Genomic DNA, 25,713 nt, shown 5'->3' with positions numbered 1-25,713 from the left:
TCTTATGCTTCACGGAGTCGTGGCTGAACGACGACACAACATACAGCTGGCTGGTTATATGATGTACTGGCAGGATAGAACAGCGGCGTTTGGTAAGGAAAGGGGCAGCGGTCTATGTATTTTTGTAAACAACAGCTGGTGCACGACACCGAAGGAAATCTCGAGCTATTGCTCGCCTGAGGTAGAGTTTCTTATGATAAGCTGTAGACCACACTACCTACAGAGAGAGTTTTCATCTGTATTATTTGTAGCTGTTTACATACCACCACAGCCAGAGGCTGGCACTGAGCATTGAATGAGTTGTATTCTGCCATAAGCAAACAAGAAAACACTCACCCAGAGGCGGCGCTCCTGGTAGTCGGAGACTTTAACTTCTCTAGGGTAGGGGGCAGCATTTGGAATTTTGGATGAAAAGCGTGCCCAAATTAAACTGCCTTCTACTCAGGCCCAGAAGATAGGATATGCATATAATTGGTAGATTTGGATAGAAAACACTCTAAAGTTTCCAAAACTGTTAAAATAGTGTCTTGAGTATAGCAACTGATTTGGCAGGTGGATACATGAGAAAAATCCATTCAGGAAGTAAGATTTTTTTTGTGTGTAGTTTTCTATTCAATGCCATTACAGTATCCATTGACTTAGAACTCAAATTGCAGTTCCTATGCCTTCCACTAGATGTCAACAGTCTTTATAAATGGTTTCAGGCTTGTATTCTGAAAAATGAGGGAGTAAGAGCAGTCTGAGTGGACCCTGCTGTGTCACAGAGCTTTTTCATGCGCGTGACCGAGAGTGCCTTTCTTGTTTACCTTTTATATTGAAGACGTTATTGTTCGGTTTAAATATTATCGATTATTTAGGCTAAAAACAACATGAGGATTGAATATAAACATCGTTTGACATGTTTATGTGAACTAGAGGTCGACCGATTAATCGGAATGGCCGATTTAATTAGGGCCGATTTCAAGGTTTCCTAACAATTGGAAATCGGTATTTCTGCGCGCCGATCTGCTGATTATTTATTTTTTTACACCTATATTTAATCTTTATTTAACTAGGCAAGTCAGTTAAGAACACATTCTTATTTTCAATGACGGCCTAGGAACGGTTGGTTAATAACTGCCTCGTTCAGGGGCAGAAAGACAGATTTTCACCTTGTCCGCTCGGGTGATCCAATCTTGCAACCTTACAGTTAACTAGTCCAACGCAATAAGACCTGCCTCTCTCTCATTGCACTCCACAAGGAGACTGACTGTTACGCAAATGCAGTAAGCCAAGGTAAGTTGCTAGCTAGCATTAAACTTATCTTATAAAAAACAATCAATCATAGTCACTAGTTAACTACACATGGTTGATGATATTACTAAATATTATCTAGCGTGTCCTGTGTTGCATATAATCTGACTGAGCATACAAGTATCTAAGTATCTGACTGAGCGGTGGTAGGCAGAAGCAGGCGCGTAAACATTCATTCAAACAGCACTTTCGTGCATTTTGCCAGCAGCTCTTCGTTATGTGTCAAGCATTGCGCTGTTTATGACTTCAAGCATATCAACTCCCGAGATGAGGCTGGTGTGACCGAAGTGAAATGGGTGGCTAGTTAGCGCGCGCTAATAGCGTTTCAAACTTCACTCGCTCTGAGCCTTGGGGTGGTTGTTTCCCTTGCTCTGCATCGGTAACGCTGCTTCAATGTGGTGGCTGTTGTCGTTGTGTTGCTGGTTCGAGCCCAGGGAGGAGCGAGGAGAGGGACGGAAGCTATACTTTTACACTGGCAATACTAAAGTGCCTATAAGAACATCCAACAGTCAAAGGTTAATGTAATACAAATGGTATAGAGGGAAATAGTCCTATAATAACTACAACCTAAAACATCTTACCTGGGAATATTGAAGACTCATGTTAAAAGGAACCACCAGCTTTCATATGTTCTCATGTTCTGAGCAAGGAACTGAAACGTTAGCTTTCTTACATAGCACATATTGCACTTTTACTTTCTTCTCCAACTCTTTGTTTTTGCATTATTTAAACCAAATTGAACATGTTTCAGTATCTACTTATGGCTAAATTGATTTTGATGTTTTATATCAAGTTAAAATAAGTATTAATTCAGTATTGTTGTAATTGTCATTATTACAAAAAAAATATATATATTTTAAATTGGCCGATTAATCGGCATCGGCTTTTTTGGTCCTCCAATAATCGGTATCAGCGTTGAAAAATCATTATCGGTCGACCTCTAATATGAACCTTACGGATACAATTTGCATTTTTTTGTCTGCCTGTTACTGTGTTTGAGCCTGTGGATTACTGAAGAAAAGGTTTTTGGATATAAAGAGAGGCTTTATGAACAAAAGGAACATTTATTGAATAAATGAATGTGTTCTGAGTGCAACCATATGAAGATCATCAAAGGTAAGTCATTAATTTTCTCTATTTCTGACTTGTGTAACTCTTCTACTTGGTTGGTTACTGTTTGTAATGATTGTCTGCTGGGCTATGTTCTCAAATAATCGTAAGGTATGCTTTCGCCATAAAGCATTTTTGAAACCTGACACAGTGGTTGGATTCACAATAATTTAATCTTTAAACCTATGCGATAAATCTACGATAATTGAATTTCAACAAGCATTTTTCTACGGCTGGCCATGCTTTCCACCTGGCTGCCCCCTCCTTCTCCCTCACCAAAATCCAGACAGCTGATGTCCTGAAAGAGCTGCAAAATCTGGATCCCTACAAATCAGCTGGGCTAGACAATCTGGACCCTCTCTTTCTAAAATTATCCGCAGAAATTGTTGCAACCCCTATTGCTAGCCTGTTCAACCTCTTTCGTATCGTCTGAGATACCCAAAGATTGGAAAGCTTCCGCAGTCATCCCCCTCTTCAAAAGACAATACTGTGCAGCCGTCTTCCTCGACCTGGCCAAGGCTTTTGACTCCGTCAATCACTGCATTCTTATCGGCAGACTCAATAGCCTTGGATTCTCAAATGACTGCCTCGCCTGGTTCACCAACTACCAACTACTAGACAGAGTTCAGTGTGTCAAATCGGAGGGACTTATCTGGACCTCTGGCAGTCTAAGGGGGTGCCACAGGGTTCAATTCTCAGGCTGACTCTTTTCTCTGTATACATCAATGATGTTGCTCTTGCTGCTGGTGAATCTCTGATCCACCTCTACGCAGACGACACCATTCTGTATACATCTGGCCCTTCTTTGGACACTTAACTAACCTCCAAATGAGCTTTAATGCCATACAATACTCCTTCTGTGGCCTCCAACTGCTTTTAAATACTAGTAAAACGAAATGCATGCTCTTCAACCGATTTGCTGCCCGCACCCGCCCGACCGACAAGCATCACTACTCTGGACAGTTCTGACTTAGAATATGTGGACAACTACAAATACCTAGGTGTCTGGTTAGACTATAAACTCTCCTTCCAGACTCACATCAAACATCTCCAATCCAAAGTGAAATCTAGAATTGGCTTCCTATTTCGCAAAAAAGCATCCTTCACTCATGCTGCCAAACACCCTCGTAAAACTGACCATGCTACCGATCCTCGACTTCGGCGATGTCATTTACAAAATAGCCTCCAATACCCTACTCAATAAATTGGATGCAGTCCATCACAGTGCCATCCGTTTTGTCACCAAAGCCCCATATACTACCCACCACTGCGACCTGTATGCTCCCGTCTGCTGGACCTCACTACATATTCATCGCTAAACCCACTGGCTCCAGATCATCTATAAGTCCTTGCTAAGTAAAGCCCTGCCTTAACTCAGCTCACTGGTCACCATAGCAGCACCCACCCGTAGCACACGCTACAGCAGGTATTTTTCACTGGTCATACCCAAAGCTAACACCTACTTTGGCTGCTTTTCCTTCCAGTTCTCTGCTGCCAATGACTGGAATGAAATGCAAAAATCACTGAAGCTGGAGACTTATCTCCCCCTCTAACTTTAGGCATCAGCTGTCAGAGCAGCTTACTGATCACTGTACCTGTACATAGCCAATCTGTAAATAGCACACCCAACATCCTCATCCCCATATTGCTATTTTTGTAAAAAAAAAAAAATGCTATTTTGCCCCACAGTATCTCTACTTGCACATCATCATCTGCACATCTATCACTCCAGTGTTAATGCTAAATTGTAATTATTTTGCCTCTATGGCCTATTTATTGCCTTACTTCCCTAATCTTACTTAATTTGCACACACTGTACATAGACTGTACGTTTGTTTATCCAATGTAACTCTGCTGTTTTTGTCGCACTGCTTTGCTTTATCTTGGCCAAGTCGCAGTTGAGAACATGTTCTCATTTACAACTGGCCTACCTGGTTAAATAAAGGTGAAATAATAAAATTAATAAATAAATAGTCTGTTCTCTCTGCTACCGCACGGCAAGCAGTACCTGACCACCAAGTCTAGGTCCAAGAGGCTTCTAAACAGCTTCTACCCCCAAACCATAAGACTCCTGAACACCTAATCAAATGGTCACCCAGACTGTTATCTATGCATAGTCACTTTAATAACTCTACCTACATATTACCTCAACTAACCGGTGCCCCCGCACAAGCTCTGTTCCCGGTACACCCCTATATAAAGTCTCGCTATTGTTATTTTACTGCTGTTACTTTTATTTCTTATTCTTGTAGGTATTTTTTTTATCTGCATTGTTGGTTAAGGGCCTGTAAGTAAGCATTTCACTGTGAAGTCTACGCCTGTTGTATTCGGTGCATGTGACTAATAAAATGTCATTTGATTTATGTGCCTCTACATACCATGTCATGATATGTCAGAATTGGGTGTTATAATGCAGTTATTTGTGCAGGTCTGCTGGGTCTCATCAATAAGAATCTGGTGTCCAGCCTTATCTCTCAGTACGCCCAGGTGGTCCTCTGGTTCTGTCGGACTGGACTCCTGCCCGAGGGCTCCGGTAAGACCACGTACTGTGGTAGCAGTTCAAACATTTAAGTTCAGTCCATATTCCATGCCACCTTTTGGAACATAGACCACTTTCACCATGTACACCAAAAGTAGTGTACGTCATAGGGAGTAGGGTGCCATTTCAGATGCAGTGCTAGAGATGTCCACTATTATAGGTTTGTAATAGTTTTAATTCCCCTGTCAACCAGATGAGGATGCTGTGCAGATCCCCCGGCCCTTCTACAGCTACTCTGTGAACCAGAACTACTACACCATCCGCAGAGAGGAGCTGCAGCAGCTCTCCAAGTGAGTGCTGTTCATATCATCCACGAGCTTGTACAGGACTGATAGTAAAACACATCAACAAGAAGAGACAGGAGAAGTTTAACTTAGTCCCCCCTGTGTCATTCTTCTGAAGATCTGTTTTTGTGATCTTGTATACGGTATGGGTCTTTCTCAAAATGCATACCACTGTGCTCCGAGCACGGGCGCGTTGGGAGTATGAGTCCAAGTCAAAGTTTCAAAATGGAGCACGAAGGGTCTTATCGAATGCCTACTCCGTTTGAAAGATTCATCGGAAATGTATGCAAAGAAATATGACGCCACATGTCTTAATGTTTCCTATTCACATCTCATATGTTGCCTGACTACAGTATTGTATCTTGATACGTTAATAAATATATGCTGTGTTCATTTTGGCATGTTTACCTGCCTACGTACCGTAGATCGCAAGCCCATAAGTTGTATTAGTTAATGTGACGACTGTTCATCGAATGGTTAAAAGTTTCTAATTGCGTGATTAACTGAATCAAGCAATTATTAACTCATTAACCTGAAGGCACCATGGGATAACTCGTTTTTATTGAGTTTCTATTTCCCAAATTAACTCAAAGAATATCAGAATATCGATTTCACAACAGCGGCTAATTAACCAGTTACCTCTACCAATCTCGTTCTGAACGAACGTCGTATAGACCGTGAATTTGCACGGACCCGGGTCTCGTACCACACCAATCTTAGTTGAATATTTATTTACTAAAAAGCTAAAATGATGATACACATAGACAAAACACATTATAGGCTATTGATTAGAACTTAGTATAACGGGCCAACACACTATGGCGCGTTACCCAAAATGGGGATTTCAAAGAGAGAGAGGAAAAAGAAAGTACACGAGAGAAATATACATTTGGGTGAATTTGTCAGCTATGGTATTCTAACCCTAGCCTTGCCCCAAACTACCGCTCTTATGTGTCAGAATATAATGATGTAATTACGTGGGGTAGACCTTCAAGGATTCTCTGCGTGGACCGTTCAGGGGACCGTTTAGCTGCTCGATGACGTACTTCTCCTGCGCACCTCTCTGATCATCCTCTCGATGTCTGTGTCCTTTTGGCTTAGGAGTCTGTTCCCTCACCCTTGCTATGGAAGGGGTCTTCTGAGGACAGGCAGCTCTGTAGCTCAGAGCTCACAGCATAGGAATGAAACCCTTTAGATACCACAATTCGCTGGGATTGGATGCTAAGGGGTCCGGCTTGAATTCACCTGCTTAGACACATTTACTCATCCGTAGCTTGGGTAGAAAACGATTTATTTGTCTTCAAACTTGTTGCGTTCTGAGTTCCTTGAGTTTTTAGACCTTGGCTGCAGCTTGGGTCACGTAGTCTCCTCTGTAAATTCTATACTCACAGGTTTTATACCCTTGGGTCAGAAGTGGGTGTAACCCCCTTTAGGGCAATTCTCTGGGCGTACCAAGTTAATGAGGCAAGGTCTAGATTTGACTCAAATACAATTTTAGACAACTAACTTAACATTTCATCTTTACCAAAACATTCCCTTTGATTTGGACATTTTCCACACAACGTACAATGTATAAACATCAAACATATACTAGGAAAACTCTTCACGTTACAATGTTTTCGTAATAACGTCATCTATTAACCTTTCATAACAAAACAAAAATGACATACATTTTCATATTCCATCTATCGTCATGACCACCATTGTGGCTGACGGAAACCATTGTTCCAAAGTCCCTTTATTTCATGTTCTGAGGCTGGTTCTCCATAGTGACAGGACAAAGGAATTTGTCTGTGGCCTGAGATTTACCAGGGGCGTGAGGGGTCATAAAACCCCCCCACATCTTCAGACCCCTAGATCTCTCCTCCTCTGTTGGGGTTGAGAGAGAATCTGTAGGGTTGTGGTCTCCTGTAACCTGACCTGGTCAGGACAGTCATGACAAAGTCAATAGGCCTAACTGGCTAGCTACTACTGTTAGCTGGATAGCCACGAAGAATTGGTAGCTAGCTACCTACAAGTGTTTAATCTACCTTGCATAACATTCATTTTTGGTCACTTTTGCCTGTTTAACTATCTGGCTAGCTCGATTATTACGATTCGCACACATCTAGCTGATAATTATGAAGTAAAACATTTACTTTTGTATGTTTTGACTTGTTGCCATTGTCCTGGCTGGATAAAGGTTCAGTGAATGGGGAGGTGCAGCGTAAGGTAATACATTTGGAGTGTGGGTGCTTGTCAAAGGGAATGTTTTATATGTTCTCCACACTCTTGTCCTCACAAGAACGTACTCGACAACGTCCTCTGAGAATGTACTCTGAGCATGAGAGCGTGCAGTGCGGTAGTATGCATATTGAGAAACACCCTATATTTGGTATGCATGTCTCATATTAGTGTCCATGTTCCTACTGTAGAGTCCTACTGTGAAAGACTGTTTTGGGAAACTAATGCATTTCACGTAAGACCACCTCAACCACCATCAATATTTAGAATGAACCATCTGTTCTTCTCAGGGGGAAGTGGTGTGCAGACTGCCTGATGATTGATGGCTTAGTCGCCCAATGCGGTGATCGCTTGGTTGACCTGTGGAAACGGGACGAGGGCGGGACGGGACAGTATCCGCCACCTACGCTACACGTAAGCATTTGGTACCTGTGCATTCACGCGCACACAAACACACAGAGCCAAACAAGGATCTAACTTCCTACCTTGAGCACGTACTCTGAATGATTTCCATGGAATTCCATCTAGATGTAGACATAGTATAACAGAAGCTAAAACACACCTAGTGTTGATCTTCTCTCTGCTGTCCACAGGGCCTGCTGGATATTTACCTCCTGGAGAACATAGATGAATCTGCTAAGCACGCCATCGTATCCTTGCTCTGTACTGGGTTCCCTCGCAACCATCCAAGTGTTCATATCAGGGAATTGGTTTGATTTTAAATGCTGTGTCCCGTCCTTACACTCCTAACCCACACAAGTGCCTAGACTCGTGAAATCCACCTAACACATACAGACCTACTCTTCTGCACACACACAGAGTATATTGAGACAGAACACACTTCTTCTCTCTATGTGTGAGCCTTGACCCCTCCCCCCCAGGTGATCTACCTGTTGTTGGATGTGATGTATTCCTTCCCCAACAAGAGCGGTGGGTCTGTGGAGTCCTTCCCCACTGCCTTCGCCATCCCCATCGGCCTGGTCAAACTGGTGCAGGGCTTCTGGCTGCTGGACCACCACGACCACCAGGTAGACGCGCGCACGTGCACACGTGCACATATACAGGCCAGACAATACAGGGTTATAACAGTCACATTTTAGAAGACTATCTGGAAGTTAGCATTTAGCAAGGATAGTGTTTGGTTTGTGATGGGGCCTTTTCCCCGTAACTCAACCCTTGCATGTGGAATTTCAAATGTGTACAGTGAGTTATTTCATAGAATGATTCGTTGGTAGACGGATTACCAGGATGTGTACTCAAAGCATGCGCAGACCAACTGGCAAGTGTCTTCACTGACATGTTCAACCTCTCCCTGACCGAGTCTGTAATACCTGCATGTTTCAAACAGATCACCATAGTCCCTGTGCCCAAGGAAGCGAAGGTAACCTGTCTAAATGATTACCGCCCCGTAGCACTCGTGTCGGTAGCCGTGAAGTGCTTTGAAAGGCTGTTCATGGCTCACATCAACACCATCACTCCAGAAACCCTGGACCCACTCCAATTCAACACATCTGCCATGCTGGTCCTCAACACTGTGGCCCCTCTGGGGTGTGTGCTTAGTCCCCTCCTGTACTCCCTGTTCACCCACTGCTCGGCATCTGACCGTAAAGCGCCACAGAGGGTAGTGCATACGGCCCAGTACATCACTGGGGCCCAGCTTCCTGCCATCCAGGACCACTATACCAGGTGGTGTCAGAGGAAGACCCTAAAAATTGTCAGACTCCAGCCACCCAAGTCATAGACTGTTCTCTCTGCTACCGCATGGCAAGCGGTATCGGAGCGCCAAGTCTAAGATCGAAAGGCTCCATAAAAGCTTCTACCCCCCCAAGCCATAAAATTGGTCAACAATTAATCAAATGGCCACCCGGAATATTTACTTTGTTTTTACACTGCTGCTACTCGCTGTCTATGCGTAGTCAGTATATAAATAACCTTGACTTACCTGTACCCCTGCACATTGACCCCTGTATATAGCTTCGTTATTGTTATGTGATTTTCTTGTTACTTTATTTATATTTATACTTTTGTTTATATAGTAAATATTTTCTATTTTTTCTTGTAAGTAATCACATTAAGGTTGTATTCGGTGCATGTGACAAATTTGATTTGATAAAGGTAGTGATAAAATGGTTTCATCTAGTTGACACCTGAACTTTGACCCTTTCCAGAACTCCCTGGAGATGCTGCTGCACCCCACCACCTCCCCGTCCCTGTGGGGCTGGCAGCATGATCGCATCCTGCAAGCTCTCATGTGCCAGGGGAAACACGGGATCGCCCTGCGCTACCTCCACGTTATGAAGCCCCCCTTCTCTTCCACTGCTCAGGCCCAGCTCTGCCTGGCTGTGCTGCTACACAACAGGTGGCTGTTATAAGTGTGTGTGTGTTAGCTAGCATCCGTGCTAACAGTGACGGTGATGTGATGTTTTTTTTTCTTCTTCCTGGTACAGTTAACACGTCTGTGTAACCCCTCTCCGTGTAGGTGTCTGGTGGAGGCCTGGGCCATGCTGAGGCAGCACTCCAACAGCCTGAACACGGAGGAGTTGTTAAGTTTCCTCTACCAGACCTGTCAGGAGCTTGGCCTCATGAAGGAGCTGCTCAAACTGCCCCTGGGTCTGGCTGAACAAGTAGGATGCCTTGTTCCCCCAACTTTCCTTTCTACCAGGGCGAAATCACGACCCTGGCATACTCATCAATAACATGTGTTTTCATGTGACAATCCCATCTCTGAAGATTTACCTGTGTGTGTGTGTGTGTGTGTGTGTGTGTGTGTAGGAGTGCTTGGAGAGGTTCCTGCAGGGTACAGGGGGTCTCCAGAACAGAGAGCTACTGATGATGCACTACCTGCAGCAGGCTAACTACGTCCCCGCCCTGCAGCTTAACCACACCCTCAAGATGAACATGGTGGTACGTTCACATTTAAATAAACTCATGGTTATTTATACACTTCACCAATACAGAACATATGCTACGAGAAATGTTGTGCAGGTTTTTAGAAATAAGTCACCCTAACGTGTGTGTTGATATGACATGTTGCTGAATTCTGCCCTTAATGTTTCCATTCCGTTCATATATCTGTTCTCCAGAACGAGAGGGATCCCAAGCTGAAGGAGAGAACCAAAACCAGGAACTCAATCCTGGACCAGTACGGGAAAGTTCTTCCTCGGGTCCAGAGGAAGCTGGCCACGGAAAGAGCTAAGCCATACCACCACCCCTCCACCATCCTCAGAGAGGGTACGTGACCTTGTCCCTCCTAGCTTCTTATTACACTGCTCTGTACACGCTTCAAGGTTCGATTTATGTTTTCAGCGTGACCCTTGACTTCGATAATGTGTGTTCTTCTTAGTGTCGCGGCCACAGCCGCTGTCGACCATCGCCAAGCGGTCGGCCAATGAGAACGTGCTGACCAGAGCGGCGTTCATCAACAGCGTCCTGTCGAAGATCGAGGAGGTGTGGGTGGGGAAGAACCCCACGCCCCAGTCCTCCCCACTCAAGAGGTGAGACCCCAACCGCCCTGTCCCCAACCCCCCCCTTTCTGACTAAGATGTAAGTAAGTGGTAAAGATGGGTTATCCACCCCTGGATTTGATCTGTTCAATTGAGTTGTTTCCCTTCCCCTCTCCACGCCACCCAGCCCCAGGGCAGCGGAGGTGCTCTTCCCCTCCCGGGATCTGCCCGAGGCCTTCGTGGGCACGCCTATCACCATGGCCTCCAAGAGGAAGTCCAGGTACGACACACACCGAACCTCAACTTGACATAATCCCACCGAACTCAGACTTGCGTTAATCATACAACCATGTCAATGAGAGGTTTGGGTGGAAGTATGTAAGATGAGCTATAAATGACATGCCGCTAGTCTTTTGTGTAAGAGAAACACATGTTGATTTCAATACATCTGACATGCTTTCCTAACCCTTCCTCCTGTCACAACCCCCAGGGTGCTGGACCTAGTGGTTCACCCCTCTCAGACCACTCCTCCAGAGGGGGCACGACCCCTGCTGACACCCCCTAGGGCAGCTAGCTCCTGGAACCCCCCCAAAAGCATCAACAAGGCCCCTGAGCTCAGCCTGCTGCAGACTCCACAGGTGGTCAAGGTAAGACCCAGACAAAAGGGGAGGGTGTTGACTGTCCCCACTGTCACACATGCTCCCACATCCTAGACACTGATGCTCACTGGCACGATGACTGGAAATCCCCTAGTTTTATAGCTTGGCTGGGAATGAACTCCTACTAGAAGTCACATGGTCCTGAACACCACTGTGCCTGAGACCTAAGCCTGCTGCAGTGGGTTGTCAACTGTGTGTTTGAAACTCAAATGGTTGTTTCTTTCCCGTAGCGAGCGCGAGCCCTAGCAACGTCCGGTCCCTTGTTCTCGGCCTTCACCCCTCAGTCCATCCTGAGGAGCAGCCTGCGCCCCACCCCCGTGGCCACCCCCTCTGCCTCTCCCGGGCGCTCTGTCACCCCCCCACTGTGCCCCAAGGAGAGTCGCATCACCTTCATCGAGGAGACTGCCTCGCAGTCAGAGAAAGGCACCCTCCACTGGAGCAACGGGGTAAGACCTCCTGGACCACTGGGCCTTATTTAGCAACATAACAGTGGAATTGAGAGAGTCTTTCTTATGAACAAACAAACTTTTCAGATACTTTACCCTTGTGTACCATGTTAATGATTTGTTTTGTACTCTACAGATCGCAACCGAGAATGAGATTAGCCTGCTGACCAGAGGCTCTCCACTGTCAAAGGCTGGACCTGAGGCTTGGACCTCACACTCTGCTGACTATGATGAGGAAGAGCAGGAAGAGGTGGAGGAGGTGAAGGTGACACATGTGAAGTTCCTGCAACCACCGGTCCGCGAGCCCTCACCAGAGAGTGGAGCGTCTGAGAGCGGCTCCTCTGTCGTGGTAACTGCATTGCCTAGCACGTTACCAGGACGACTCAGCCTAGGCTTGGAGACGAGCCAGGCCTCTGTCCTTTCAACGGACACCACGCTGGAGTTCCATGATGCACCTCTGCCTGAAGACCTGGAGATGGAGGCGCTGCAACATCCAGCCAATGAGGTCACAGATGAGGATGATGATGAAGTGGTGATTAACCTCAAAACTCAAGCAGTACTGGAAGCCCCACTCTCAAAGGAGGAAGTGCAGCCTGCAGCAGCCAATGAGCTGACTCTCCTCCTGTCACTGGAGGAAGGGCAGAACAAGGACTTGGAAGTAAAGGAAGAGGCGGTCAGCAGAGAAGTGGAGCTGGACCAGGAAGTAGGGGAGATGGAGGTCAGCCCTGACCAAGAGCCTAAGGCGGAAAAGGAAGTTGTAGTCCAACCAAGGGTCACACAGGCAGTAGAACCAACTCCTGACACGGAGGTGGTTGAGGAATCTAACCTTCACCAGGAAGTTATTGATATGCCCAACCATGAGCTTGAGGTGGAGACTGCGGAGGTGGTGGAGGAGGAAACTCCCAAAGAGGATGAATCTCAACCCACTGAACCAATGAAACCTGTGGATGCCACAGAACACACTGGTGAGGGTTCCACCCACCTGTGAGGACATCACTCAGCCAGGATCTTACAGATGCTCCAGTAGACAAATTAAATGCATTACATTCATGTCCTGCTTGGTTTCAGCTCTGTGTAGATGGTGTCAAATTATTCAAACCTGTGTAGGCAAAGTGAACACCAAAAATGTGTGTTCAATCAAAAACGTTAATGTTTTTGAGGAACAGTTTAGATTATCCTCACTGTGCAAAGGCACGCCCGTTTGAGGTGATTTAGGGTTTGATAATGTACTGAGGGCCTGTGAGGGGGAGCTCAGTGCAGGTAACCGAGCTAAACCTAACCACATCGAAATACTAAGCTTGGAAGAGTTTTACCCAGACAGGACTCATCTTGATGCACTTGATTTTAAACCTGGTTGATTCCTCTCTTGCTCTTGTAGATCTGGATGAGTTTGTGGAGCGCCATCTGTTTGGCAACGACCTGTCTCCTCCCCTGACCCGCTCGGGCATCCACAAGGCTTCTGACAACTGGACATCCTTCAACAGGTACGTCCTGAAACGCATCCCAACAATATTGGTTGTGTATGTGCTTACAACCATTTATTGATATTAAACCTCTCTCTCCCCTGGGCAGTGAGCCGGTGTGTGACGTGGTAAAGGAGGAGTCTACTCCTACAGCCGTCCCCCTGGCCCTCACCACCCAGAAGTCTCTGTTGTCCGTAGCCACCTCAGACCCCACGGGCACCGACTCCCAATGTGAGTGACCTCTCTCACCTCTTGCTCATGACTGTTTTATTTGTCACATACATTAACTTCTAGGTCATGCGATCAGAGATCTAACACGGGCTCACTGTACGAGCTACAACCACAAAGGATTTTGTGTTTTTATTGGCTGGCAGCGGGATTGACACCTCTCTGGGCTAATACCGACCAATAATGGTCTGGAATGCACATAATTAGAGATGCACGATATATCGGTGAACATATCGGAATCTGACGGTATTAGTTAAAAATACCAACATCGGTATCATCCGATGTCTAGTTTAACACCGATGTTAAAACCGATGTCAAAGGTACCGTGCATACATGACGTAATAACGGCGCGTAAAATGTTGCTCTACACGTGCAACACAGCATTCCTAACCTAGCCCACAATGTCTGCTGTGTGGATCGAAGAGTAAGAACATTTCAGCGAGACAACTCAAAGGTGAAATCCATTAAAGGCAAGATAATGGGATTCATTGCCCTTGACAATCAACCACAGTAATAGCGTCACTGCTATTAGCTTCACGACAATCATACTATGGAACGCCGTTTGGGTCTTTGCGTGTCAAAAAATATATAGTAGCACTGTCAAAGCTGTAAAGTCTGCAAACAAGCAAACACCGGCCACAAACAATGTTTACAATACCGCGTTGGTAATGAAGCATCATTTGTTCAACCGTAACTGGGGTAGCTAGCTTTAGCTTGGTACCTAGCTAGCACCAATACAACCAGCCTGAAAACAATGACCAGTAGAAACTGTGGTCTTTTTCATTATTCTAAGCAACGATTTTGGAATCCTTGTAAGTATTAGCTAGGTTGCCACTTTTGAAATTGAACTTCAGGGGCCTCCCGGGTGGCGCAGTGGTTAAGGGCGCTGTACTGCAGCGCCAGCTGTGCCATCAGAGTCCTGGGTTCGCGCCCAGGCTCTGTCGTAACCGGCCGCGACCGGGAGGTCCGTGGGGCGACGCACAATTGGCCTAGCGTCGCCCGGTTAGGGAGGGCTTGGTCGGTAGGGGTGTCCTTGTCTCATCGCGCACCAGCGACTCCTGTGGCGGGCTGGGCGCAGTGTACGCTAGCCAAGGTGGCCAGGTGCACGGTGTTTCCTCCGGCGCATTGGTGCGGTTGGCTTCCGGGTTGGATGTGCGCTGTGTTAAAGAAGCAGCGGCTTGGTTGGTTGTGTATCGGAGGACGCATGACTTTCAACCTTCGTCTCTCCCGAGCCCGTACGGGAGTTGTAGCGATGAGACAAGATAGTAGCTACTACACAATTGGATACTACGAAATTGGGGAGAAAAAGGGGTAAAATTCAAAAAAAGAAAAAAAAGAAATTGAACTTCAGTTCATGAACATACACAGCTACTTAACTCAGTTGCACAACGCTAACGTTGTATGCAGCCAGCTAGTCAGGTAAGAACAAATTCTTATTAACAATGAGGGCCCGGCCAATTGTGCGCCGCCCTATGGGACTCCCAATCCCGGCCGGATGTGATACAGCCTGGATTCGAACCAGGGACTGTAGTGACGCCTCTTGCACTGATGCAGTGCCCTAGACCGCTGCATCTGTTTTGTGTTTGTGTGTGTGTTAACTATTTAACTGTACTAGAATGCTTAAAAGGCTGCTAAAAATGTAAATATCTTATCAGTAGTGGATTTTTTTTGCAAGGAAATATCGGTATCGGGCAAAAATGTGAGTGTGTTTGATGGGGCTCTTCCCTCCCTGTAGCTGTGGTGAGCCTGAACGACAGTGAGGAACTCTCTAGTTCTGTGTTGGAGGATGATGATGAAGATGAGTCAGATGGTCCTGCTGAGCAGGACTCGGGCAGCGAGGTGGAGGTCATCGAGGAGGTGCAGGGGAACGGGAGGCAGCAAGCCCCCTTGCCGCCCCCCTCTCTCTTCCTGGACCAGCTCCCGCCCCTGCAGCCACACCCCCAGTTCCTGCCTGCACTATCGGAGCAGGATGCAGCTGTGCTCTCATTGGTCACCACAGAGGCAGACCTAAAGGTAAAACAGTGACTGTCTTAGGATTTCATAACTCAGTCATGTAAGCAGTGTAGACCTAAATGCTGTGGGTGACTGATGTTAAAAGTTGCACTTTTTGAAAAGGGGGTGAAAGTATCTTGTTTTGTGATCGTAGGTTTTGCTCTATAAATGTTCTCATGCTTCTGTGTTTTTCCCCTGCAGATGGTGGAGGATGACCTAGAGGGGGAGGTGGTGATGGTGAGGCTGGGGGTAGGAGGAGATGAGGCAGAGGGGATTTGCTACACAGAGCTGAAGCCCTCCACCACCCTGCTGGTTCCTCTGGAGCTGGTGGAGGGGCATGCCCTGGCCGACGGCGCCCACCTGGGGCTCATTGAGGTGGGGGAAGGCAGCCAACCAGAGGTAGCCACCTCTGGAGCCCACAGCAGCTTCTCTCTGATTCTGGAGGATGTGGATGACGATGCAGACACGGTACCACTAGAACCCAGTAAGCATCTGACCACAGAGGAGGCAGGTGGCACGTCTGAGACGCCTGTGACCGACCCGGAGGTCATCTGCCTGGGTACGGACAACCAGGACACCCTGGCTGCAGCTGAGCCCCTGCAGGAGCAGGAGGCTGAGATGGACACCCTGGAGGGGATGGACACGCTGGAGGGGATGGACACCCTGGAGGGGATCATGGATAGCTGGACGGAGGCAGAGACTGGTGGAACTGAGGCCATGTCAAAGGAGAATGTTCCTCTAGTCACGGACGTCCTGCCTGAATCCTTTGAGGCTAAACCAGCCAGATCAGCTGAAGATGTTGACACAGACCATGTAGAAGAGCCAGATGAGATCCCTGCTGACTCTGAACCAACCAAAGCAGAAGAGACGTCACCAGTCCTGGATGAGAATGAGCAGCCGAACGGAGCGTTGGAGGAAACCGAAGAGATGACCATGGAAGAGGAGACTCTCTCGTGTGCTCATCGAAAGGAGGAGATGAAGGCAGACGTTGTTGAGCTAGAAGAAGAGCGAGAGGAGCCCGTCTCTGTCCCTGCAGACCAGCCTCTGTCTCAGGTAGAAAGCAATGGATCCATCCAGTCAGACAACCATGAACCTGTCCAGGGAGAAGCCATAAGTGAGTTGGCAGCCATACTTGAAGAAGAAGCAGCTCAAACCGGAAAGCTCTCTATAGCCAGTGTGGAGGAGAGGAATCTGGACAAGACCTCCAACAGCCAGTCTAAGTCTGTGGAGGAAATCTCAGAGGGGGTCAGGAAAGCCCCGTCCACTCCGACACGCAGGATAACCAACCAGAGGAAGATGGTGAAGTTTACCTCAGTGGAGGCGGAGAGGCCTGGGTCAGAGGACGAGAGGCCGGCCGGACAGACTGAGATGGAGACAGACGCTCAGGTCCCAATCACACCCAGACGGATCACCAGGAGCTGCCGGCACAGCCAGGACTTCGGAGTTCCCGTCACACCTCGCCGAAGCGCTCGGAAAACTGAATCCCAGCCAGAGCAGGAGGAGAGGAAAAGGGAGGAAGAGGTCCCGGCGGAAACTGTGGTCCTCTCAAAGGCAACCCCGACCAAGCAGCGCACTCCACAGAAGGCCACTCCGAGGACGGGAACCCGCCAGACCAGGAACACCCAGGTGGGGAGCAACAGAGAGCCAACAGCCATGGATGAAACAGCCAACCAGGTGTCAGTTCAGTCTGTTACACACAGCGCTAGGAAGAGCACAACTGGAACCAAGACCCCAGCCGCCCATACTCAGTCTGTGGTCCCTGAGGAGGAAGAGAAGGGGAATGATGAAAGGGCCAAACAGCCCAGCAGTCCAGGCAGGGTGACCCGCAAATCGACCCGTGCGGGCGTGACCCTCGCCCTTTTCACAGAGGAAGGGGTTGCTCTGACCCCTCCCCGCAGCCGGAGGAAGACGAGGGGTGAAGGCACCGCTGAGAAGACGCCCTCCGCACTCGCCCTGGATGACCCGCCCCTCAGCGTTTACCGTCGACCAACCAGGAGCCGCCTGTGGAACCACCAGGAGGAGGACCTTCCCCTGTTAGAGACGCCGCTGGAGGTGGTCTCCGGAACGCCGGTGGCCGACGCCCTCATCCAGAGACTCCGTGACGAGGAGGTCAAGAGGGAAGTGGTTGAGGCCCCGGTCATCACAGAGATGGTGAGAGTCAAGAGGAGAGTCACCAAGTCGTTGGGTCAGCGGTCGCCCTCTCCACTCCCGATGGGAGACATCATAGTGCCCGAGGCCGACCAGGGAAGCCCCGTCAGGGACTCGTTCATCTACTCACCACCTCGAAGGAGAACCAGAGGTAACTTGCTCCTAATTTTTTAGCACATTTGCCTGTCAGACTTTGTGGTTAGAAGAGGAAGGTTATTCTGTAGTTGTTCTGGCTTTCTTTCACACCTTTCATCTTCTGTCTGATAGGTAGGAGAGTAGAGTCTCCCGGTCAGAATAACGTGTCTGCGCCTCCTGTTACTCGTACCAGGCGACCGGCGGACACCACTGCAGCACAGCCTGATAACGAGGTCAGTTGATCACGTCCTTTAGACTGATGTTAGACAAGACAGGACTGTCCGGTTCCATTTGCCTCCATAGCCCTCCTCCCTCAGCCACTACTTTAGTGTTCACAGGTTTAAATGGACTGTCTAGGTTTACACAATATGGTGGAGATGATTTCTCCACCTAGCCCTCAAATACAATAACTGGTTCCTTTGGCATATTGCACTCACCTATCCCATCCTCTCAGATCTGTGAACACAGAGGCCTTGTTCACAGATACATGGTCATTTGCTACATGTCAGGTTGCTGTTAGCTAAAACCATATTCAAGCTTAGTCTCTGACTATATCTTTCTATTGCTCAGGAAAAGAACTCGTCAGAAGACGATGTGGAGAAAGAGACGGCTGCTGCTAAAACCAAAGCACCCAAGAGGCGAACAACCAAGTAAGTTCTGTTGACATACTGCCATCGGCGTTCCTCTAGTCAAAGCTTCCCCTAACACTCCATCTGCAATGTGAGTGCTCCAACCCGCCAGGACTTGACATTAGCTGTTGTCCGGGACAAGTAAATAAATTGGCGGACAAAAGAATATACCAGTTACAAAAAAAAAAAAATTTGCGCACAATATCAAACAATTACACAGATCAGAATTGCATCAGAGGGGCCAACAGTGGAATAATATTACAATCTATTTTTCATGTACATAAAAAAAGCCTACAGGTCAGTGTAGGTGATATGCATATTGGCTACAGCCTTATGCCCAAACAGATGTTGACATGAGTGAGGCGCCAGAAAATGTAGCTAAACTTTAATGAGACGTTTAGTTAAATCAATATAGGTTAAACTGCAGTCATTTTTGACAAATATAATGAAGGATAATTAACATTAACCTCTAAGATTCTGTCGACATACTCGAGGCATGGTTTGTTCAGATCAAATGGTCACAAAACCGGAGAGTGAAGGACAGGGCCTGTTGCACACCGCGCATCACCCAACTTGAATCAGAGCGGAGGTGGTCAGCATTTCGAAACTATTTCACCATAAACTTAATTGTTTAAAATATGGACGATTTGTCATGCAACATATTGTTTCAAAGTAGCCTAGCCAAAATACAACAACATAAATGTTGAGGGAATTATTTAATAAACACGTTATATGCCATTTAAACCAGCAATTTACTCTGTTTTATTGGTTTTCAAAAACGTTATTTTGTTGTCCAGCAGCAAAAGGCATAATCCTAGTCATTAGTAAACCGTGCTAGTTGATGATAATCCTAGTCATTAATAACCCGTTCTAGTTGATGATAATCCTAGTCATTAGTAAACCGTGCTAGTTGATGATAATCCTAGTCATTAGTAAACCGTGCTAGTGGATGATAATCCTAGTCATTAGTAACCCGTTCTAGTTGATGATAATCCTAGTCATTAATAACCCGTTCTAGTTGATGATAATCCTAGTCATTAGTAACCCGTTCTAGTTGATGATAATCCTAGTCATTAGTAACCCGTTCTAGTTGATGATAATCCTAGTTATTAATAACCCGTTCTAGTTGATGATAATCCTAGTCATTAGTAACCCGTTCTAGTTGATGATAATCCTAGTCATTAATAACCCGTTCTAGTTGATGATAATCCTAGTCATTAATAACCCGTTCTAGTTGATGATAATCCTGGTCATTAATAACCCGTTCTAGTTGATGATAATCCTAGTTATTAATAACCCGTTCTAGTTGATGATAATCCTAGTTATTAATAACCCGTTCTAGTTGATGATAATCCTAGTCATTAGTAACCCGTTCTAGTTGATGATAATCCTAGTCATTAATAACCCGTTCTAGTTGATGATAATCCTAGTCATTAATAACCCGTTCTAGTTGATGATAATCCTGGTCATTAATAACCCGTTCTAGTTGATGATAATCCTAGTCATTAATCACCCGTTCTAGTTGATGATAATCCTAGTCATTAGTAACCCGTTCTAGTTGATGATAATCCTGGTCATTAATAACCCGTTCTAGTTGATGATAATCCTAGTCATTAATAACCCGTTCTAGTTGATGATAATCCTAGTCATTAGTAACCAGTGCTAGTTGATGATAATCCTAGTCATTAGTAACCAGTTCTAGTTGATGATAATCCTAGTCATTAGTAAACCGTTCTAGTTGATGATAATCCTAGTCATTAGTAACCCGTTCTAGTTCATGATAATCCTAGTCATTAGTAACCCGTTCTAGTTGATGATAATCCTAGTCATTAATAACCCGTTCTAGTTGATGATAATCCTACTCATTAGTAAACCGTGCTAGTTGATGATAATCCTAGTCATTAGTAACCAGTTCTAGTTGATGATAATCCTAGTCATTAGTAACCAGTGCTAGTGGATGATAATCCTAGTCATTAGTAAACCGTGCTAGTTGATGATAATCCTAGTCATTAATAACCCGTTCTAGTTGATGATAATCCTAGTCATTAGTAACCCGTTCTAGTTGATGATAATCCTAGTCATTAGTAACCCGTTCTAGTTGATGGTAATCCTAGTCATTAGTAACCCGTTCTAGTTGATGATTATCCTAGTCATTAGTAACCCGTTCTAGTTGATGATAATCCTAGTCATTAATAACCCGTTCTAGTTGATGATAATCCTAGTCATTAGTAACCCGTTCTAGTTGATGATAATCCTAGTCATTAATAACCCGTTCTAGTTGATGATAATCCTAGTCATTAGTAACCCGTTCTAGTTGATGATAATCCTAGTCATTAATAACCCGTTCTAGTTGATGATAATCCTAGTCATTAGTAACCCGTTCTAGTTGATGATAATCCTAGTCATTAATAACCCGTTCTAGTTGATGATAATCCTAGTCATTAATAACCCGTTCTAGTTGATGATAATCCTAGTCATTAATAACCCGTTCTAGTTGATGATAATCCTAGTCATTAGTAACCCGTTCTAGTTGATGATAATCCTAGTCATTAGTAACCCGTTCTAGTTGATGGTAATCCTAGTCATTAGTAACCCGTTCTAGTTGATGATTATCCTAGTCATTAGTAACCCGTTCTAGTTGATGATAATCCTAGTCATTAATAACCCGTTCTAGTTGATGATAATCCTAGTCATTAGTAAACCGTGCTAGTTGATGATAATCCTAGTCATTAGTAACCAGTGCTAGTGGATGATAATCCTAGTCATTAGTAAACCGTGCTAGTTGATGATAATCCTAGTCATTAATAACCCGTTCTAGTTGATGATAATCCTAGTCATTAGTAACCAGTTCTAGTTGATGATAATCCTAGTCATTAGTAACCAGTTCTAGTTGATGATAATCCTAGTCATTAATAACCCGTTCTAGTTGATGATAATCCTAGTCATTAATAACCCGTTCTAGTTGATGATAATCCTAGTCATTAGTAACCCGTTCTAGTTGATGATAATCCTAGTCATTAGTAACCCGTTCTAGGTGATGATAATCCTAGTCATTAATAACCCGTTCTAGTTGATGATAATCCTAGTCATTAGTAACCCGTTCTAGTTGATGATAATCCTAGTCATTAGTAAACCGTGCTAGTTGATGATAATCCTAGTCATTAGTAACCAGTGTTAGTTGATGATAATCCTAGTCATATTAAGAACCCATGCTAGTTGATGATAATCCTAGTCATTAGTAACCAGTGCTAGTTGATGATAATCCTAGTCATTAGTAAACCGTGCTAGTTGATGATAATCCTAGTCATTAATAACCCGTTCTAGTTGATGATAATCCTAGTCATTAATAACCCGTTCTAGTTGATGATAATCCTAGTCATTAGTAACCAGTGCTAGTTGATGATAATCCTAGTCATTAGTAAACCGTGCTAGTTGATGATAATCCTAGTCATTAGTAACCAGTGTTAGTTGATGATAATCCTAGTCATATTAAGAACCCATGCTAGTTGATGATAATCCTAGTCATTAGTAACCAGTGCTAGTGGATGATAATCCTAGTCATTAGTAACCAGTTCTAGTTGATGATAATCCTAGTCATTAATAACCCGTTCTAGTTGATGATAATCCTAGTCATTAATAACCCGTTCTAGTTGATAATCCTAGTCATTAGTAACCAGTGCTAGTTGATGATAATCCTAGTCATTAGTAAACCGTGCTAGTTGATGATAATCCTAGTCATTAGTAAACCGTGCTAGTTGATGATAATCCTAGTCATTAGTAACCAGTGTTAGTTGATGATAATCCTAGTCATTAGTAAACCGTGCCAGTTGATGATAATCCTAGTCAAGGGTGGCCAACCATACTACAGGAGAGTCTTGTAAATGGGCAGTGTTGTGTTTTTAGACAGGCTTGAATATGCAAAGAATCCAATGGGCAGTGTAGTCTACATTTTTGTTTGATTCTCTACCATATAAAAACAAATGTACGGCATTTTATTTTGTAAAGTGGGGTGACAAGTGACTGGAGATTGTCCTATTTGTCCAAAGCACAAATGGCAAAAAAGTTTGTCGCGCCCTGCTCACTCTATCAGTTTGTTCCAGAAGTCACGAGATGACCTTTTCTCTCTTACTCTCCCCCAGGCGCAATGCAGCGCCCCCTCCCCCAGCCAAGGCGGATTTAATCTCTCCTATGCCCAGCCCGGCCAAGCCCGCCCCGCGCACCACGAGGAGGCTGGTGGAGGAGAACGATGCCCCAGCCTCCCGGATGAACCTCCGACGCAAACGAGTGCTGGAGGCAATCTTCCCCAAACCAGTCACCCGCAGGAAGAAACTATGATCGGATGCCAATTTAGCCCTGAACAAACTACAGCATCAACTTGGAATCTTACAGACTGTCAGAACTCATAGGGTGAATCTCCTCGTCTCCTTTCCTTCAACTGCCCTGAAAAATAGGATGGGGGAAAGTAGTATGGTGCCTGCTGGGTATTTGCTTTTCAATACACTATAACGCAGATGAAGAAAAGGAGACCGAGGAATCCATTCTAGAGATCTGTGGACTGGACTCCTAACTTTACTCTGAGGAAACTATTTTATTCAGATTTTCTTCTAACGGTTACAGCCTGGGTTTTTGTATTTAAGACAGACAACCAGTGGAGAACATTTTTTTTAAATCAATTAAGCAAATTTAATTGGATATTGATAAAATAATTTTCTATAAATTATTGTTATGTTTACAGGGCGGAAGACTGGGGGACTTGAACACCAAAAAAGTGTTTTTTATTTCTGGAGAATTCTTAAATTTCTATAAATTGATGCGTATGTAAATAGTCTCTTTTGCCATGTTATGAATAAAGTTGAATACTTGTGAATGATCTGTGCTAAATTTTAGTGTTTTGAAAATGTTTGGCTCATAATCACGATGCCAATATCAGCCTTAAGACAATTATTTAAGTTAATTGCTGTTTTTCGAGTGATTTAATTTGCAATGATTTGGATTATTTTGTCTTTTTTTCCCTGTACTGTATCACTAACATGTATATAACCTACACAGTAAATCCACTGGGGCTGTTTTAAGGTCGTTTATTTGACCAGCATAACATGCCGATGAATGTAGAATGTCTTATTTTCCATGACTGCTCTGTGACAATACGGTAAAGCTGAAGTATTTCATTGAGACTGTGGAGTTCTTGTCTCTGTCCAATGTTCTGCTCTTAAGCAATAAGAAGCAAGTACTAAGACTTGATCCTGGTTGGATAGAAACCTTGATTGTGTACATTTAGTAGTGGGGCACGAGTATTTGAATTGTCCCATTTTGATTTATGACCAATTTAAGGTCAGGGTCAGATCGCGCTAGATAAGACATTTGAAATAGGGCAATCATGGGCCCAAAATGGCAGTATAAGACGGATGGGGATTGAGGGTTCAGGGAGGTATTAGTATTGGCTCATATGACAAAAGTCAACTGTGTGTATCAGTAATCTTAACTTTTATAAAGTTTAGTGTTAGGTTCTAATTCTCAGAGTAAAACACTGAGTGTGCAAACAGGCCCAACCCCCACTCTTACACTAGCCCAAGCCAATGGCATGTACCAGATGCTTAGTAGGCTCTGCTCACACTTACTGGCCTGAGGCCAAACCACAACCAACAACATTGGACACTATGGAACAAAAAGCCTTCACTATATCATCCTGGAATATCCAAGGCCTGAGGTCATCTGCCTTTGGCCTAAAGAGCAGGAACATGGACTTCATCAAAGAAATCGGAAATACAAACATTGTCATCCTACAAGAACCATGGTATAGAGGAGATGGACCCACTGGTTTCCCTCTAGGTTACAGAGAGCTGGTAGTCCCATCCACCAAACTACCAGGTGTGAAACAGGGAAGGGACTCAGGGGGTATGCTAATTTGGTATAAAGCACACCTTACTCACTCCATTAAATTAATCAAAACAGGAACATTTAGCATTTGGCTAGAAATTCAAAAGAAAATGATCTAAACAGAAAAATGTCATCCTGTGTGCTACCTATATCCCCCCACTAGACTCTCCATACTAATGAAGACAGCTACTCCATCCTGGAGGGGGGGAAATCAATCATTTCCAGGCCCAGGGACATGTACTAGTCTGTGGCGACCTAAATGCCAGAACCGGACAAGAACCTGACACCCTCAGCACACGGGGATAAACACCTGCCTGGAGGTGACAGCATTCCCTCCCCCATATGCCCCCCTAGGAACAACTATGACAACATAACCAACAAAAACGGGTCACAACTCCTGCAGCTCTGTCGCACGCTGGGTATGTACATAGTCAATGGTAGGCTTCGAGGGGATTCCTACGGTAGGTACACCTATAGCTTATCTCTAGGCAGTAGTATTATAGACTACTTTATCACTGACCTCAACCCAGAGTCTCTCAGAGCGTTCACAGTCAGCCCACTAACACCCCTATCAGACCACAGCAAAATCACAGTCTACTTGAACAGAGCAACACTCAATCATGAGGAATCAAAGCCATAGGAACTGAGTAATATTAAGAGATGCTATAGATGGAAAGTAGTGTGGAAACCTACCAAAAAACAATTAGGCAACAACAGATTCAATCCCTTTTAGACAACTGCCTGGATAAAACGTTCCACTGTAATAGTGAAGGTGTAAACTTGGCTGTAGAAAATCTTAACAGTATATTTGACCTCTCAGCTTCCCTATCAAATCTAAAAATCTCAAATAGAAAACTGAAGAAAATGAACAACAATATCAAATGGTTTGATGAAGAATGCAAAAATCTAAGAATTAAATTGAGAAACATGTCCAACCAAAAACATAAAGACCCGGAAAACCTGAGTCTACGCCTTCACCACGGTGAATCACTAAAACAATACAGAAATACACTACGGAAAAAGAAGGAACAGCACGTCAGAAATCAGCTCAATGTAAATTGAAGAATTCATAGGCTCTAACCACTTCTGGGAAAATTGGAAAACACTAAACAAAGAACAACACGAAGAATTATCTATCCAAAATGGAGATGTATGGGTAAACAATTTCTCCAATCTTTTTGGCTCTATAACAAAGAACCAACAGCAAAAACATATACATCAAAATACAAATCTTAGAATCAACT

At 44.9% G+C, this 25,713-nt stretch overlaps 1 protein-coding gene across 3 annotated transcripts in view; it reads left to right on the top strand.

Annotated features, from left to right (window-relative positions):
• ahctf1 (AT hook containing transcription factor 1) overlaps positions 1-23,766 on the top strand; it is a 38,547-nt gene extending 14,781 nt beyond the window's left edge. For all 3 annotated transcript variants that reach the window (XM_021574673.2, XM_021574674.2, XM_036955039.1), the window contains 21 exons: positions 4,832-4,936; positions 5,136-5,232; positions 7,740-7,863; positions 8,043-8,099; positions 8,331-8,477; positions 9,618-9,808; positions 9,929-10,073; positions 10,222-10,353; positions 10,533-10,680; positions 10,793-10,943; positions 11,080-11,172; positions 11,383-11,539; positions 11,782-11,997; positions 12,134-12,962; positions 13,376-13,481; positions 13,570-13,691; positions 15,424-15,701; positions 15,882-17,979; positions 18,096-18,196; positions 18,534-18,613; positions 22,732-23,766. In XM_021574673.2, coding sequence (XP_021430348.2) covers positions 4,832-4,936; positions 5,136-5,232; positions 7,740-7,863; positions 8,043-8,099; positions 8,331-8,477; positions 9,618-9,808; positions 9,929-10,073; positions 10,222-10,353; positions 10,533-10,680; positions 10,793-10,943; positions 11,080-11,172; positions 11,383-11,539; positions 11,782-11,997; positions 12,134-12,962; positions 13,376-13,481; positions 13,570-13,691; positions 15,424-15,701; positions 15,882-17,979; positions 18,096-18,196; positions 18,534-18,613; positions 22,732-22,927 — 5,573 coding nt within the window. In that variant the 3' untranslated portion in view covers positions 22,928-23,766. The remainder of the gene's footprint in view (positions 1-4,831; positions 4,937-5,135; positions 5,233-7,739; positions 7,864-8,042; positions 8,100-8,330; positions 8,478-9,617; positions 9,809-9,928; positions 10,074-10,221; positions 10,354-10,532; positions 10,681-10,792; positions 10,944-11,079; positions 11,173-11,382; positions 11,540-11,781; positions 11,998-12,133; positions 12,963-13,375; positions 13,482-13,569; positions 13,692-15,423; positions 15,702-15,881; positions 17,980-18,095; positions 18,197-18,533; positions 18,614-22,731) is intronic.
• Positions 23,767-25,713: the final 1,947 nt, after the last annotated feature.

Source organism: Oncorhynchus mykiss, chromosome 19 (assembly GCF_013265735.2).
Source record: "Oncorhynchus mykiss isolate Arlee chromosome 19, USDA_OmykA_1.1, whole genome shotgun sequence".
NCBI lineage: Eukaryota > Metazoa > Chordata > Actinopteri > Salmoniformes > Salmonidae > Oncorhynchus > Oncorhynchus mykiss.
The sequence above is the reverse complement of the archived record's forward strand: the minus strand, read 5'-3'. Positions and strand labels throughout refer to the sequence as shown.